The sequence below is a fragment of the Cygnus olor genome, chromosome 8 (assembly GCF_009769625.2).
Source record: "Cygnus olor isolate bCygOlo1 chromosome 8, bCygOlo1.pri.v2, whole genome shotgun sequence".
Classification (NCBI taxonomy): Eukaryota; Metazoa; Chordata; class Aves; order Anseriformes; family Anatidae; genus Cygnus; species Cygnus olor.
Window position 1 is genome coordinate 30,956,738 of NC_049176.1, and position 14,885 is coordinate 30,971,622.

General features: G+C 42.7%; 1 protein-coding gene across 9 annotated transcripts in view; it reads left to right on the plus strand.

The window, feature by feature from the left end:
- The window catches only part of LEPR (leptin receptor), a 47,942-nt gene that overhangs the window by 223 nt on the left and 32,834 nt on the right, over positions 1 to 14,885 (plus strand). For 4 of the 9 annotated variants that reach the window (XR_005821913.1, XM_040564991.1, XM_040564992.1 and 1 more), the window contains exons 1-3: positions 9,100 to 9,196; positions 9,971 to 10,061; positions 13,584 to 13,642. Coding sequence is in view for 8 of the 9 variants with exons in the window: in XM_040564991.1 (XP_040420925.1) it covers positions 9,184 to 9,196; positions 9,971 to 10,061; positions 13,584 to 13,642 (163 nt within the window). In the remaining variant the exon portion in view is untranslated. Of the gene's footprint in view, positions 1 to 461; positions 467 to 6,646; positions 8,218 to 8,630; positions 8,681 to 9,099; positions 9,399 to 9,970; positions 10,062 to 11,957; positions 12,910 to 13,583; positions 13,643 to 14,885 lie in introns of those variants that run through there. The other 5 variants (XM_040564995.1, XM_040564994.1, XM_040564998.1 and 2 more) reach the window with 5 other exon arrangements.

Below are 14,885 nucleotides of genomic sequence, written 5' to 3' on the forward strand. Positions count from 1 at the left end.
TAGGTTCTTGCACAGTGACAGAGAAGGAGGTGAATTCTCTTCTTTCCTGTAAAGACATGTATTTGGGATCCCACTTCTCATTTTCCCCATGGACATTTAATAGCATGTTACCAGGGCGCTCTGAGATAAGTTCTCTGCTGACAGGGCAGTTCCACTATTCACAAACAAACTGGTCTTATCCTGCCATCATGTGAGAAAAAGATACGAGTTTTACTGATTTTTTTTTAATTATTTTTTATTTTTTTAAAGAGATCAATTTTGCGCTACACAGAGTTGCTCACAAGTTTCTCTTGATGCTAGCATAAAGTGTCTGAGGGTGAGTCAGGGTTTTAAGATCGGTGCTCTGCTGCCAGCATCTCCGCAGTTAACAGACGTGATTCATTCCTGTATGCCCCCGAGGTGAATCACTGTCAATAAGGCTCCGACAGCTCACCGTGAACCATTCCCTCCTGGAAGGTGAGCCTGTGTGCTCAGATGGCTGCCTTTGTTTCTCAAGTTCAAAGCAACAGTTTAACTTTTTGTCCTAGAACAAAATAAATAACAGGAAGGAGCCATTCTGCTCTAAATTGAAAAGGTGCGTCTCCAGGATTATCTTTACTAGATTAGTATAGTTACGCTTGCATCAGCCTGGGGAGGAAATTTGAGCACACAGCTGCTAGGGGTTTCCAACAAAGGAGGAACATGCATTTAATTATACATTTAATTATACATTTAATTATCTGGTTGTGTTTTATTGTGGTATGCTCAGTAAGTTTTAATGTCTATTCAATTATCCTTTCTTATGGTAATAATAAGACTTTTTGTTTTATTTTTATTCTAAAATCTTAGTTTTTTAGTGTATTTTATGCCAACTTATTGTATCAGTCAAAGTATATGACTAGTATCTGCACAGCTGTGGAAAACATGAATCTCTCAGAAAAGGGAACTTTTTTTGTACAGAATATGTTTAATCTCTACCTGCTGCAATTTAAAATTTGCAGTGTGGATTGCAAAGAGCATTTCTGTAGGTGTCCAAAAGTGAAGTCTAATTCTCTTTGTGGTCTTAATGCAGTAGCAAGATTTTGGCTGGTTGATTAGACTTGGGTGCTGGTGTGGAGGTCCGGAGAGATTAAATGCAAAAGTTTCTTGCAGCAGCAAGAATATCCCTGGAAGGAAACACTGTGAAGGCAGTGTCCATCTTTGCATCAACTTAACAACAAAGCTAGACTTTTCATTTCTGGTGGCCATTAAATGGCTTAGAAAAACTTCAGACACACACACATACGCATGATTCGTTTTTACATAGCATAAGAGTGTTTGATTTTCTACAGCAGTCCCACAGTCAGTCTCTTTCACCTGGCTAAACATAAATTGGTTAATCCAGCATGAATAAATTAGATGAATTAGAAAGGGGGGGAAAAATGACAAAACCCATGCTATACACTCAGAAGAAGCTCATCTGTGCTCAGGACTGACAAATTTAACCTGGGAGAACTGGTGCTGAATTTCTAACACTTTTTCTAGCTCTTTCAGATGCATACGTGCTAAATTTGCATGAAGTTACTAAGGTTCAATATGCTCCAGATTTCTGCGTCTTTATTCAGAACTGTGAGCCTCGGAAAAGGATTTATGTTTAGGCTTGTTATGTTGGCACCCTCCTCTTACTGTTGGGGGAGATGGTTGGACAATTTTTCCTCAGCAGTAGAGGAAAATAGCGTATTTTTTTTTGGTTGTTCTACTATCTGGCAGGAAGATTAGCATTACAATAGATATCTGTATGGATGTATGATGGTACAGGAGATTAGTCACTTTTTGTTCCTGAGAAGTCAGGGTACTGCCATTGTCCACGGACACAAAGGCTACATGACTCTATCCAGCATGACTGGTGGAAGGGAAAGAATTGGTTTAATGCTTCATTATTTAAATAAATAAAGAAACCTTCAAGGCTAAATAGCATTTTTTTTTCTGTCTGAAACTTTACATACAGTTACATGTTTCTTGCTCTCAGTCAATTGCACGTGGATTTCTGAAGTCTTCTCAAGTGCTTTACAAAACATTTGGGACTTGGTATTTCATGGTATTTTGTTGTTGCTCAGCGTGTAACTCTTTGAAAGGCTGCTGGACCTTTGCTGTTTTTATAGTGTTTCGAGGGAGAAAGTCTGAGGTGAAATGTGGAGGCTGAGAGAAAATAAATTTCACTGCTGTTTGCATTTATAAAGACATTCTCCAAAAACTGTTCCACTTCCACGAAGGGTGAAGCCCTAAGAAGAGGGGATGCTGTGGTGACACTGGAAAACATCGTCTTTGGTCACAGGCCTGCCAAACCAAGGGGTTTTCCTTCAAATTCAGGCTCAGAGTAGACGATGGCACAGGCCCAATGGTTAAGAATAAACTCAGAGCATGGAAAAGGTGCAGGAGCTAGGGAGCCTCGTCAAGGTACGGTTACAGGAACAGAAGAGGAGAATCACGGGGCAGTTGGCTGAACATCCTGGATGTCTGTGTGCAAATGCATAAAGTGTGGAGAAAAAGGAGAAACTGAAAATTTTTGTATTGAGTCAAAGTGATAACTGCACTGGTAAAGTAGATCATTCGTGAGGTAATTCAGGATGGAAGGAAAGACTTGTTCAGAGAGGTCAGAAGGCACAGGAGGAATGAAGGTCTTCACCAAAAGGATATGTTTTTTGTTGAGATCCAACATATGTGGGAGGTGAAGTAACTGGAAGTATTTGGGCAAAGATGTAAAGAAAAGATCAAGGCAAGGGTTTATTGTATGCTGCAAAGGTAGTCAGGTGGGCAAGGAGCTTTTTAACTAGAGCTGGTTAACATCTTGAGAAAATACTCCTCCAGATTGAGACTGAGAGAGAGGAATTAACCAGTTGAGAACATGAAAATGTAAGGACACAGTGGAACACAGACAAAACTATTTGGGAAAGAAGACTCCAATAAAATCAGTTATGGTGAATATCAAATGGCAATTAAGTCTAACAAGTGGAGTTGTCCAGGGGAGTTGGCATTTTCTTGAAAAAATATGTGTGAAAGTAAACATCATCGGCTTCAAAGTGAATTAAAGGTGGCAAAGTTAGTAGGGGAGCAAATATTTTGAATTTAATGTGAAACCTTTGTTAGAATAGAAAGTTGTGTTACATTACTATAGAGGACTTGCGAAAGAGTAACACAAACATGTAGGGGTAAATCAGAAAGATAAATAGAAAACAGATTGGACCAAATGGCTCCATTAGGGTCAGCAAGAAAATGTTTTTGGTAATCAGAAGAATTCCTGCAGATAAGGAAAGCTTATAACATAATAGTATACTATCTTCAGCGATGTTTTTGATACTCACGTGACTTCCTCCTAAGCAAGCTGGGAAGTCGAGCTTACATTAAACCATAGAATCACAGAACAATTTGGGTTAAAGATCACCTGCGTCTAGTCCAACCCCTCTGCTATGGGCAGGGACATCTTTATAGAAAGTGCTCAGATGAAAAGAAAGGGACTTTCAAAACCAAACAAGAACAGAACAAACCCTCAGCCAGCAATTCAGACTGATGGACTTCATGTAGGGTGGTTGTTCAGGGGTGCACCTGAAGCCTAAGACTGTCTGATATTTTCACTAAATACTTGAATAGTTGAAAAGTGTATGCATATTAAATCGTCGGATAACAATATGCTAGGAACAGTTGCAAACACTTTAGCGAACAGGATTAGAATTAAAAGTGATCTTGACAAATTGCTGAAATGATCTGAAATAAATAGGCTGTAATTCAATAAAGACGAGTGCAAGGTACTTAGAAATAATCAACTGCACAAACAAAAGTTATGCAGGAAGGATCTGAGGCTTAGGGAGACATGCAAACCAAGCCTGAGTCAACATAGGTACACAGCTGGGAGGGAAGAAAAGCAAACACCCACATGGGATGAGTAAACAGGGTTGTCTTGTGTAAAACGTGAGATGATCCTTTCCCTTTACATAGCAATTGCTGAAACTTCAGTTGGAGTTCTGGCTCCAGCTTTGGACATTGCCCTTTAGAAAAGAGAGCAGCAGGAATGAGACCAAAGGAGATCTGTAAGCCTCAGCAGGTCTCCTGAAAAGGTGATCTGTAAAGAAAGGCTGAAGGAACTGGAGCTGGTTAGTTTACACGGCGGAAGATCGGTATGAGACAATAACATATCTAACATACATAAAGGGACTTCTTAAAGGAGGATTACATCTGCTGTCTTTCCCAAATATATGAAAAAAGTAAGAGGATTACGCTGCAGGAAGATTTAGTTTAGATATTAAGAAAGAAAAAAAAAAAAACTTTAAAAATAATTATGCGCTAGCATAGGCTATGTAGGGATTTTTTTTTCCTTTCACTGAACAGCAGTGGTATATGGCAAAGTGAAATAAAATTTACTCAGTCAAACATTTGCCTTGAGATGTCTCAACCTAAATAGAATATTATTTCCACGTGGGCCTGTCGTGTATCTCACCCAGCAGGGATGTGGCAGATTAGCCAGCATGCGACAGTTTTTGCTTGCGCTACGGAAGTCCAGGATACAAAAGCTTCATCAGTTTCCCAGCCTCTGAACAGAAATTGCATGTAGTCAGATTTCCGAAACTGTCACATCAGAATACAGAAATATTTTAAAAATAGAATTTATATTCAATTAGAGATGGTGATTCTTTTAACGAGGAGAGAGATTGGCTTCTGCTGCTTTGAGGAAATGGATCATGAATTACCGAAAGGCAATAAATAAATTAAAGCCAGTCCGTAGGTTTGTGTTTACGGCCATGGTGGAGCTGTTTACACAATCCAATAGATGGTATGATGAGACATTAGAGTCTATTTACCGAGAAGAGCTTGCAGTAGCTAAATCAAAATATTTTTCTTCATAGCTTATGAAACAGATTTTTTTTTCATTTGTTTTAAAATAATACTGCTAAAAATAAAAAATGTCATAAAAACCTCTGTGCACGTATCTGGGACTTATCAGTCTCTGGTACCTTGGCTCTAAACTCTTGCTGTCTTTTCCAAGAAAAAGGGTAAGCACATATTTTCTATCTGTGTTCAGTCATCACTTTAAGTTCCTTGATATAACAGAGAGGGGTACCAAGGGCTACAAAATGGGGGTGAAATAGGTAAACTCCCAAGGAACTCCCATTGGTAGCAACAAAACCTGAGGCTAAGACAGTCTGTCTAGATTATTTTATCCAATTTTCTTGGAGCTACAAAGCTGTATAATGATTCTTTTCATTAACTTATTAAACCCTCACTTAAACTGTTTCTTTTCCGTCCTGTTTTTCTGATTACAGGTTGTTCCAGAAATGAGTATTCTTCTACTGACCAAGACTCAGATTTTAATAACAGGCCTAAATGTTTTTGAGGCAGGTTTATACCCATCTGATTTCATGCCAGTATTGTCCTTCGCTTTAAGTGGTTTGTAATTCCTTCTGCTTGGGAGTTATTCCCCAGCTCTCACCTCTCTCCCCCAGTTTGTTATAAAGTCTGTATGCTTTAGAAATCAGATTTTATCACACTCTCCCCCTTTGTACAGAAGCAGTATGTATTTGTTCTTGACTCTTACAGTACTACTTCTTAACAAATTTGGTTAAAATACCAGTGCCTGGGACTTGCAATTTCACGTGCTATTTTTTCATAATTCTGTTTGCATGTATTAACCCTTTCAGCACCCTCCCTGCTGCAGCTATAGTAACTTTAGTTTCCTTACCCTCTTGTTATCCTTCCTGCTACTGTGGTCAACATAGTTATCTTTACAGCAAACTAAGGAGATTCTGCATTCAGTGTGGAGTTATAGAAAATTTGTAATCTCTACTTCTGCTGTTTGTTTTAAGGTTGTTATCTTTAATCTGTAACCTAATCTCTACTTTTGCTGTTTGTTCTAGTATTTTTTTTCCGAGCCTTGTTTGTGATATCTTTAGTGACTTCTGGCATGGACTATAGTTAGAGACAAAGTACTCTTGGTGCATATTCGACTGTGTGCCTGATCCAAACTGGAAATTCACGTACATAACTGGGCCCATAGCTATGCATTAGAAGAAAGAACATACACATAACAAGATGACATAAAAAGATCTTTTATCTCACTTAGTAACTGGACTTTTAACTTCTGTGTAAAAGTAGCTTCTAAGCTATAAACTGTATAGCTTCTGGAGAAGTACAGATTACTACAGCGTGCTCACTGCTCATTTTAGAACCATTTTGTATAACCTGGGGATGTTTTTCATTTTTCCAACTTCAGACCTGGTCTTTATAAATTTAATAGTTGAAAAACTCATTCTAGCAATTCAAGGTCAGGATTTAAATTTAATTTCAGTTATTAATTTTCACTGTCAATTTCTTCACTATGACTCAGGATTTGTAAATTGCAGAAGAGTAGTATAGTAAAGAAGAAATTAAAGTAGTCTCTCTGCATCTAGGTGGTTCACAGAAATGTAATTAAAAAAAAATAATGGGAAATAATTATCTGTCTTCCAACTGGTTCATAACTGTGTTAAAGTCTATTGCTTTTTTTTTTTTTTTTTTTAAACATATTATCTTTGACAATTTTGTGATGCAGAAATCAATTCCAGCTGGAAATTTAGGTGTTTAAGGAAACCAACCACCATTGATTAATATCAAAATTCTAAACAGAAAATAAATTCTGCAGAGTTTTTTCTGGAGAGTAAATTCAGATTACATTTCAGAACAAATTGCTTCAGACCAGCGAGTCCTCTGTAGACAGCGAATGTTAGTCATGCTCAACTGTGGTGTATGCCCACAAGGCAGTTTCAGTGAAGAGGGATGCATGGAGGGTAAGGTGGAACCTGGAAGAATAGAGGTGTTCAGGATCATCTCCTTCTGAAGGTTTCATTGCAGTGCATGCAAAAGTAATGATCCAAGTTTTCTATCTGCAAATACGAGTGACTGGATTGGCAAATTGGTCAGAAATGATTGCTTGTTACATGAAAAGAGGAACAGACTTCTCTAAATATCTTCCTGTATGTAAAAACACCATGTTTTCTGACTTTCTGTACAGATTACTGCGTTTGGGCTGTGGTATTTGTTGGTGGTGGTGGTGTCTTTTTTTTTTTTTAATGGTGCATATGACTGGGTTGCCCTCTAAGGAGTATCTATATGTACCAAAGATGCTACTTTAGAACTATGCATGTATACCTTATGTACACGTGTATCTTATGTACGTACATGAACTGTATGTACAATTTTGTGAATATAACCAATGCAGCTTAAAGATGATAGATTAAGCTATCTTCCTTTCTAAGATATTTAGAAAAAAAAAATGAAGACACAGGGATAGTAAGGATACTTTGTAAATAAAGCTCTGATTTTTGTCCTTAAACAATCTTAGGACAAATTACTATTTAAAAATCAATAAAATTCAAATGATCCATAATACTGCAGGTTAAGTCATCACTGCACTGAAGTTGATGGCAAAGCATTTATTATTTTGAGCAACATTACATGCTGTCTCGGGTAAATAAGTTTTTGTTGTTTTTAATAAGAGATACTTTATAAATAACTGTTCTTTTAAAACAATCATCTACAGATGGGCTATTTTGTACATTTCTTGTATCTGTCTTATTTGAGGTTTTAAGATCACATTTCCTGATCAAAATCATATTCTTACATCAATGCATGTGGTGAACACTGTGGTATTCACACTTTTGGATTCAAATAGTTAAACATAACAAATTGTTTATGTCGAATGTTCACATACACCTTGGAAGTCTCTGGCTAGCTAGTAATACTAACATTTTCACAACTTTAAAGAACAGGATTTTCAGGACTAACTTCTGGTACCTTCACTCACTTTGAGGTATGTAATTCAACAAATAGACAAAACTGAACTGGACAGCACTGCTTGCAGTAATATGCCAGTTAGAAGCAGTGTATCTGAGTCAGATTTTTTAGGGCACTAAATAATCTTTGTCCTTCTGACAAGTGTGTTTGTGTTAGGATCAGTCCTTCACAACATTTATGCCTATCCTTTTGTGAAAATGCAGAGAACCTTGGGAAGCACATTAAACAGGCTAAATGTTCAGAAAGCGCTGCCTGTGCTTGTGGTCGCTGTCACCTCTTACATCAGCAGTCGGCTGCTGAGCACAGCCTCTGCTGCGAGAGGCACTGCTGCGCCCGAGCGTTAATTAAGCTCCCAGCAAACGTTTCCGTGGCTTCAGGCAGCACTGGTCGTTCCCCGAAGGTTCCCTGTTCACGTAAAAAGGAGGAAAAAGAAAAGAAGTAAGAACAGCCCTTAACTTTCCTTAGTACCCGTGCCGCGTGGAGCCGTTCTGACAGGAGTTTGTCAGCCTCCCCCCGGCCTCGCTGCCCTCCCCCGGGAGCGGGGGGCGCTGCCTCCGTGGGCTGAAGCCCCCCGTCCTCCCGCGGGCTGTGTGAGGCTCAAACTTTCCCTTGGGCCCCTGCCATCGTAGGAAAATTCAGCTGAAAAGCCCGGGGGAACACCCGTCCCGCTCCGCCCCGCGCTGACGGGGCGCCTCCGACATCTTGTGCCTGCGGCGAGGCGGCGGGGCCGGGGCCGGGGCTGGGGCCGGGGCGGGCCGGGAGGGGGGAGCCGGAGGCAGGTGGGGCCGGGCCGGCCGCTGGGAGGGCGAGGCGGGGCGGCGGTGGGACGGCTCCTGCGCCCCGAGCGGGGCCGTGCGGGGCCCGGGGCCGGGACCGGCGCCGCGGGAGCGAAGCGGAGCAGGTCCGGGAGCGGGGCGCTTGGGGCAGCCGCGGGGCGGCTCGTGACGGGAGCGGGCGGCACGGAGCCCACGGCCGGACCTTTCTGCTCTTTTATCTCTTTCACCCCTGAGGCTTAGCGCCTGAAGAGAGATAAACCGCACTAAAATCACGAGCGTGCCGCAGGCTGCAGGAGCCGCTGCGGGCTGCGTGCGGGGACCCCGCTGTTAATTACCGCACGGGTAATTAACGCACGAGGGCAGCCGTCGGCAGGGACCGCAACCGGGGGGAGGCGGCGGTCGGGACGGGTCTGACAGGCGCCTGCTGCCGGCCCCGACCCGCGGTGGGCGCCGAGCCCAGCCCCCGAGCGAGCGAGCGGGCGGGCGGCGGGGCACGGCTCGGGGCGGCGGGCAGCGCTGAGGGCCGGGCGGTGGGGTGCGGGGAAAGTGAGTGCCCTGCCGGCGTGTGAGTACCCTGCTGAGGTGGTGTGAGGGCTCTGCTGAGGTGTTGTGAGGGCTCCGCTGCTGGATGCTGCGCTGCGGTGCTGGAGGGGAGCTGGGTCAGGGCACCGCGGGTGTCGTGAACTGAGGGCAGCCTCAGCACAGCCGAGAGGAGAACCCGCTCCAGGGTTTGTCTGGGGCGTGTTTAGGGCATGTTTGGGATGCGTTGTTGTTGGGTTTCACCACCGGACCTGTAGCTTGTTACCTCAGCAGGGATTTCTGCTGCTGCCTCTGGAGACAAGGGTAGTTCTGCTGCGGGTCTTACTGCGTCTGCTGGGGGGAGGTGGGCGTCTGCACTTGCCTCGGTTAAAGCTCTGGTGGGATCTGAAAGCAAAAACTTCAATGCAAATAATTTTCATTGCTATTGTGCGGTTCATTTGCTCCGAACTCCTTATTTATGCTGCTTGCTACTGTGCTAAATGACAACAGAAATTCATGCCCAGGAGGGTTGACCACAAATCACGGGTGTTGTCAGAACCCCACAGGAATGGAAACCCCCTTAGCACCCATAAAGAGCAGGCCAGAAGGCGCTATATGGAGGCATTACTGCTGAAATATTTGTATGCATAATAGAGAGCTTTTGAATAGTTAAAAACAGCTGTAGCAGAGAGCTTGCAAAAGTCAGGGACAGTTTGTATGCTCGCGGTGTTATGTTCCTGTTTCCCATTAACTAGCAGCTGTTGTTGTTTTTTTTTGGGAGGATGGGAGTAAGAAAAAGGAAAAAGAAGACCTTCAGACTCTGTATATGTGTGTGGGTACGTTACTGGAGGGAAAATATGTGATCCTGGCAGCTGAGTTTCTGTAACTCTCTGTAGGTTTGAGACTGCTCGCCGACAAACCGCTGCTATGTGAGGCTCTGATCCCGCAGCATTTGCTCGTCTCATCCCTCTGTTCCTGTGAGACTGGGTGAGAGCTTCAGGGTGAGATCAGCGGTGTCAGGGCGTGCTGCTCGCTGATGGCCAGGCTGGGCTGATGCTCACACCTGCCTCGTACAGCAGTCCTCTTCCCACGTGAACTTTGTGGTTTGGTTTTGGTGTGAGTGTAGTTCAGGAGGAAGACACGCAGAAGTGCAAGCTGTCAAGGTAAGAAACTGTGCGGGGAAAAACAAGAGGAAAAGGGCAGCTTCAGAGGGCAAGGGCAAACTCCCAGTATGTTTTTCTGAGCCCATTGAGCAGGTGCTTGTGGATCACCAGCCATGTTTCAGGCTGTGCTGAAGCTGTTTCCCATGCTAGTATGCCAGTGAAGTATGTGACTTCTCAGCCGACCTGTAGCAGATTACCTTATGTTCATTATCATACTCCTTGCTTATCGTATTTGCTGTTTTGTTTTCCTGCCTTGACAAAAATCCCATTGAACGCTCCTTAATTGAAGTTTTTTCTGCATCAGTGAGCATGGAGAGGGAGAGTAAGAAACTGGAAAATGTCATCTTCTACGCAGCAGCAAAGTTGGTGGTTTCAGGATGCAGCATCTTATGGCCAATGTGTTAAAACAGGCCCCGATTCTTCCCATTTGTGTGGAGACTTCCCCCACCGTGCACAAAACCATTTGTCCTGGCTGTGTTAACTCTCTCCAGGACAGAGCTGTAGTTACAAGGTTTCATAATGTTCCTTTATTAAACTTCCAGTTCCTTTAACTCTTCTTGTAAAACTTTTGTCTTTCTTACAGTGCAGTTAGGATTTATGGTAAATTCGATATTCTCACTGGAAAAAGTGTTTAGTACTCCTGCCCAGTCCAGTAGGACATTGGTCGTGTCCTGGGCATTACCTGCAGGTAGCTATTTTTTAACCCAGCCCCTGTGCAAAGCATCCAGGAGGGATGCTCAGTGGACCAAAAAGGAGCTCATGCCGATGACTCGTAGTTTGTGTTGCTTTCTTGATCCTACTCAGCGCTGGTTTTTGTTTGTGAGTATTGTTGGGACCAGAGGTTAAAAGCAACAGCTTTGTGGTATCCGCTTACGTCGATGCAATAGAAGGAGAAAAAGAAAACGTCTTGAAGTGGTCTGAGCAACGTTTTTGCCTTCTGGCCCAAATATTGGTAATTATGGTTAAATTGGTGCTGATATCAGAATCTCTTTGATTGCTCTATCTGGATGTTTATATGGCAGCAGGAAGTGAAAATGCTGTTATCTTCAGGAGACTGCGTAACTACAGCTTTCTTCTTTGAAGTGTTCGTGGTCCTGGGCATCTGCGGTTGCTTTCCTTTCAGTCTGTGAGAGGTATTGCCTTCTTGCATCTGGGGACAAGTGAGAGATGGTGTTTCACTGATGCTGCACGTTCTGCTTTGAAATAGTACAGTGAAATGCGAATGGCTGCTGAAATAGAGGTTCTTTCTTTAAACATCTAGGAGCAGAAGGGCTAAGGTACCTGGGTGGCAGCTTTAGCTTCGTTCAGTGTGGGATCTCACAACGGGAGAGCGACTGATGGGCCGTGACTTTATGGACCATTTAGAGCTTTTGTTGGTGGAAATATTTTACTTGTGTTCAGAATGAGAGCTCTAAAGACATTTTCAGTAACGTCCATGACATACGAATAACTTTATAAGCCTTTGGTGTGTATGTCTGATTTTCTTGCACAACATATGGAAGCGGTCTCTGCCAGTTCCTACTGAGAAGTGGTTGAGCTATGAACTGCAAATTTTTGTTGTGCCTATAAAAGAGGAAAATGGACTGGCTTTCATTAAACCGTAGACTTAATAATGGGAATGGCATATGTTTATGCCAAGTAAATTGTTTTAAAAGCTTTTTTTTTTTTTTCCTCCAGTCAGAAACTTTGAAAAAACTAGGTAACTTTCATCATAGGCTTTTGGAAATAATCCCAGCCTGTATCTTCGTGAAATGGCAGGCCTAATAGAAGGCTGTAGCTAGTCTAATTCCGCTGGCCTTCATGGCTCACTTATTAGGAAATTGGCTAATGGCAGATGTACAGGGAAGGCTGGCCTGATAACAGCTCTGCTGAGAGGCAAATTTTCCTCTGAAGTAGGGGTTGTGGAGCACTGCCTTTGAAATCTTGAGCTTTCCTCTTTAATTGATCAAAATGTAGCTTAAAAGGTAGTCTGATTATAACCTGGGTGAATGGGGAGAAAAGTGGACGGGACCGACTCATTTTTCAGACCAAAAAGAGGACAGTCTGTGCTGAAGGAACAGCTTGGCTCCAGCCCCGCTGAATTTCCAAGGGCTTTTATTGTAAGAGAACTCGCAGGGAGACAACACTACGGAAGTACTGTGGCTGCCCTGCTCAGAGCTCTGCTGCTGCAGGTAGACAGCCATGCCTAGCAAAACGCCTTTGCTTTAAGCCATGGGCAAGGCTTAAAGCGGCGTCAGGGTCCCTGCATGATCCTGTTAGTCTCTGGTGGGGACTTAAGGGAGAGGAGGGATAGTTCTGGGTGTAGTCTGGGCACGGAGCAGCTTTCCTTTCCGCAGCCAAACCCCTTGGCTTTATCAGCAGCCACCGGTTCCACTGTGCTGGTGCCCCTCTGCCCCGCGGTGGCTCGCTGGGGCTCTGCCCGGGGTGAGGCAACGAGGATTTCTCACCTTCTGCGCAGGACAGAAGAGCGGGGAGTGCCCTGCTTCTTCCCTCCTGCTCCTCCACCACCGCGGCAATTTGCTTCCATGCAGCTCCCAAGACCGCATATCATCGTGCAGCGCCGCGTGGTGCAGTGCGTGCTGCCCCAAACCGAAAGGCCAGGGGATTACATACGTTGGCACCAGCTCTTTTGGCAGCATCGATGGTCTCGAGGAAATTGTTCTCAAAATTATGTAAGGAATGAGAACGCCTTTGGAGGGACTCCCTGAATCTTAGTTCTTGCCATAACACTCTCTGTCAGACTCGATGTGTAAATTTTACTGATCATCCAGTTCTAGTTAACTACAAAGGCAACCAAATTCTGCATGTTTTAGTCTGATATCCTCTGTCAAACTGTTTCTTAAAGTATAAAAATGCTTATATTTGGGCTTCAACAGAATTTGTGTGGCTAAAGGGTGAAAATCAAAAAGAACAAAGTACCTCAAATGAAAGAAAAGTATTTAAACATGAATGTAAAGTTTAGTAAACTCTTCACCAAATTGATGTTTGGGTGCTTTTGTGTATGCTTCACTTTTTTTTTTTCTTTTCTTGGGGGAAGAGATACTTGAGTACCCCTTGGACATTTTGATAGTTTAGATTCATAGTGCCTTTCAGATTACCAAACCCAGAAAGTGACCAACCATCAGCCTGGAGGAATAAGGTGCTATATAGCTCTAAGGATGTAAGAAAAGCTGCATTGATATTTAATTGATATGCTAAGCAATGTTAATGAGTTTTATTATGTGACATTCTGATTTTGTTGTTGCTTTCTGTTATAAAGGTGTGAAGACCAAAGAAAAAGAAGTGTACCGTAATGAAACCCTGATGATAATTATCATTCTCAGTTAATTTTCTGTATGTTTTTCAGACTGGCTCTTCAAAACAAGATGTATTGGCAAGTCATTCTGACCACGGCTGTGCTGTTGGGTAAGTTAACAGTGTTAAAAATAAATCTGTCGGGAATTGTTTAGAATGAAGAGTACTCCCCATTTCTGTTCTGCAGTGGTGTTTCAAGTCGTATTCCTGCATTAGTATCTTATCACAATATGCAGCTAGTATATGCAAAGGTCCTGATTTACTGTTGTGCAGAGCTGAAATGTTGATTCTCTTGGGGCTGTGCCTTTGTACATTATCCCAAAAAGCAGCGCAGTTGATCTGTAAGATCAGGATACATCAATGGAATATATCTGGTGGGTCAAAATGCATTCAAATAAATGCCTCAGTCAAAATTTGGGAAGATGAGAAGTTCACACGAGTTTTGTTCCTAGCAAGGAACAAGCCTAGCAAGCCCAAAAGCAGATGGGAAAACCCAGATTCCATTGGAACTGCAAAGTTTCTGTGTAGTTCAGTGTACCAAGGTGTCACTTTGAGTTTGAGCTTTGCTTTTTTTGGTGGCTGACATTTTCCTTCATGTGCACAATGCTGTTAAAAGGTGCTCAATTTACTGTAAATGTTGATGAATGTAATAAGCTGTTTTTCTAATTGGGAAATGTCCACAGCAATATTGGTGTATGCTGTTCAGGGACAGATGGTATTTGCCTTTCATTTTTTTTGATTGAAAAAAGAGCTACTTAAAGACTTTATGATAATGTTCATGGAGAAAGCAGATACCACAATCCAATGAAGTTAGGTTCAAAATCTGTATCTTTTATCTTCATGAAAGACGAAGAAACCATTAGACAGCGTACATACAGTGTCAAATACTGTGTTGATGACAAATTCTTCTTTCAAATACCTTACGTAATCTAAAGATGTTGTGTACCTTTTCATTAGAAAACCTGGATGCTTCGGGGAGTTTCCATTAGGCTTCAGAGCTGTTGTGTCACTAACGGGTGGCCTGCAATGACAGAAAATCAGTGCATCTATTGACTGGCCATCTCTGTGTCCAAATAAGCAAATATCAGTGGTTAGCATCTTTGTCGCTCTCTTAACCCAGGCACTTAAATACACCTCTACTTGAGAGGCAGATCCATGTGTGATGGCCTCCCATGTGTCCATGCCACAGAGAAACAGTTCCGTCTGGAGCAGGGAAGTGTTCTTAACGCATGCTGTGGTATCAGGCCTTTAAGAGCTATAGCAAGCCTATGCTAAACATTCTGTGTCGTAATTCATTATAATTCTTTTATTTTTAAACACGTCTGTGGCAATGGCAAGTAGCTGCATACATTTT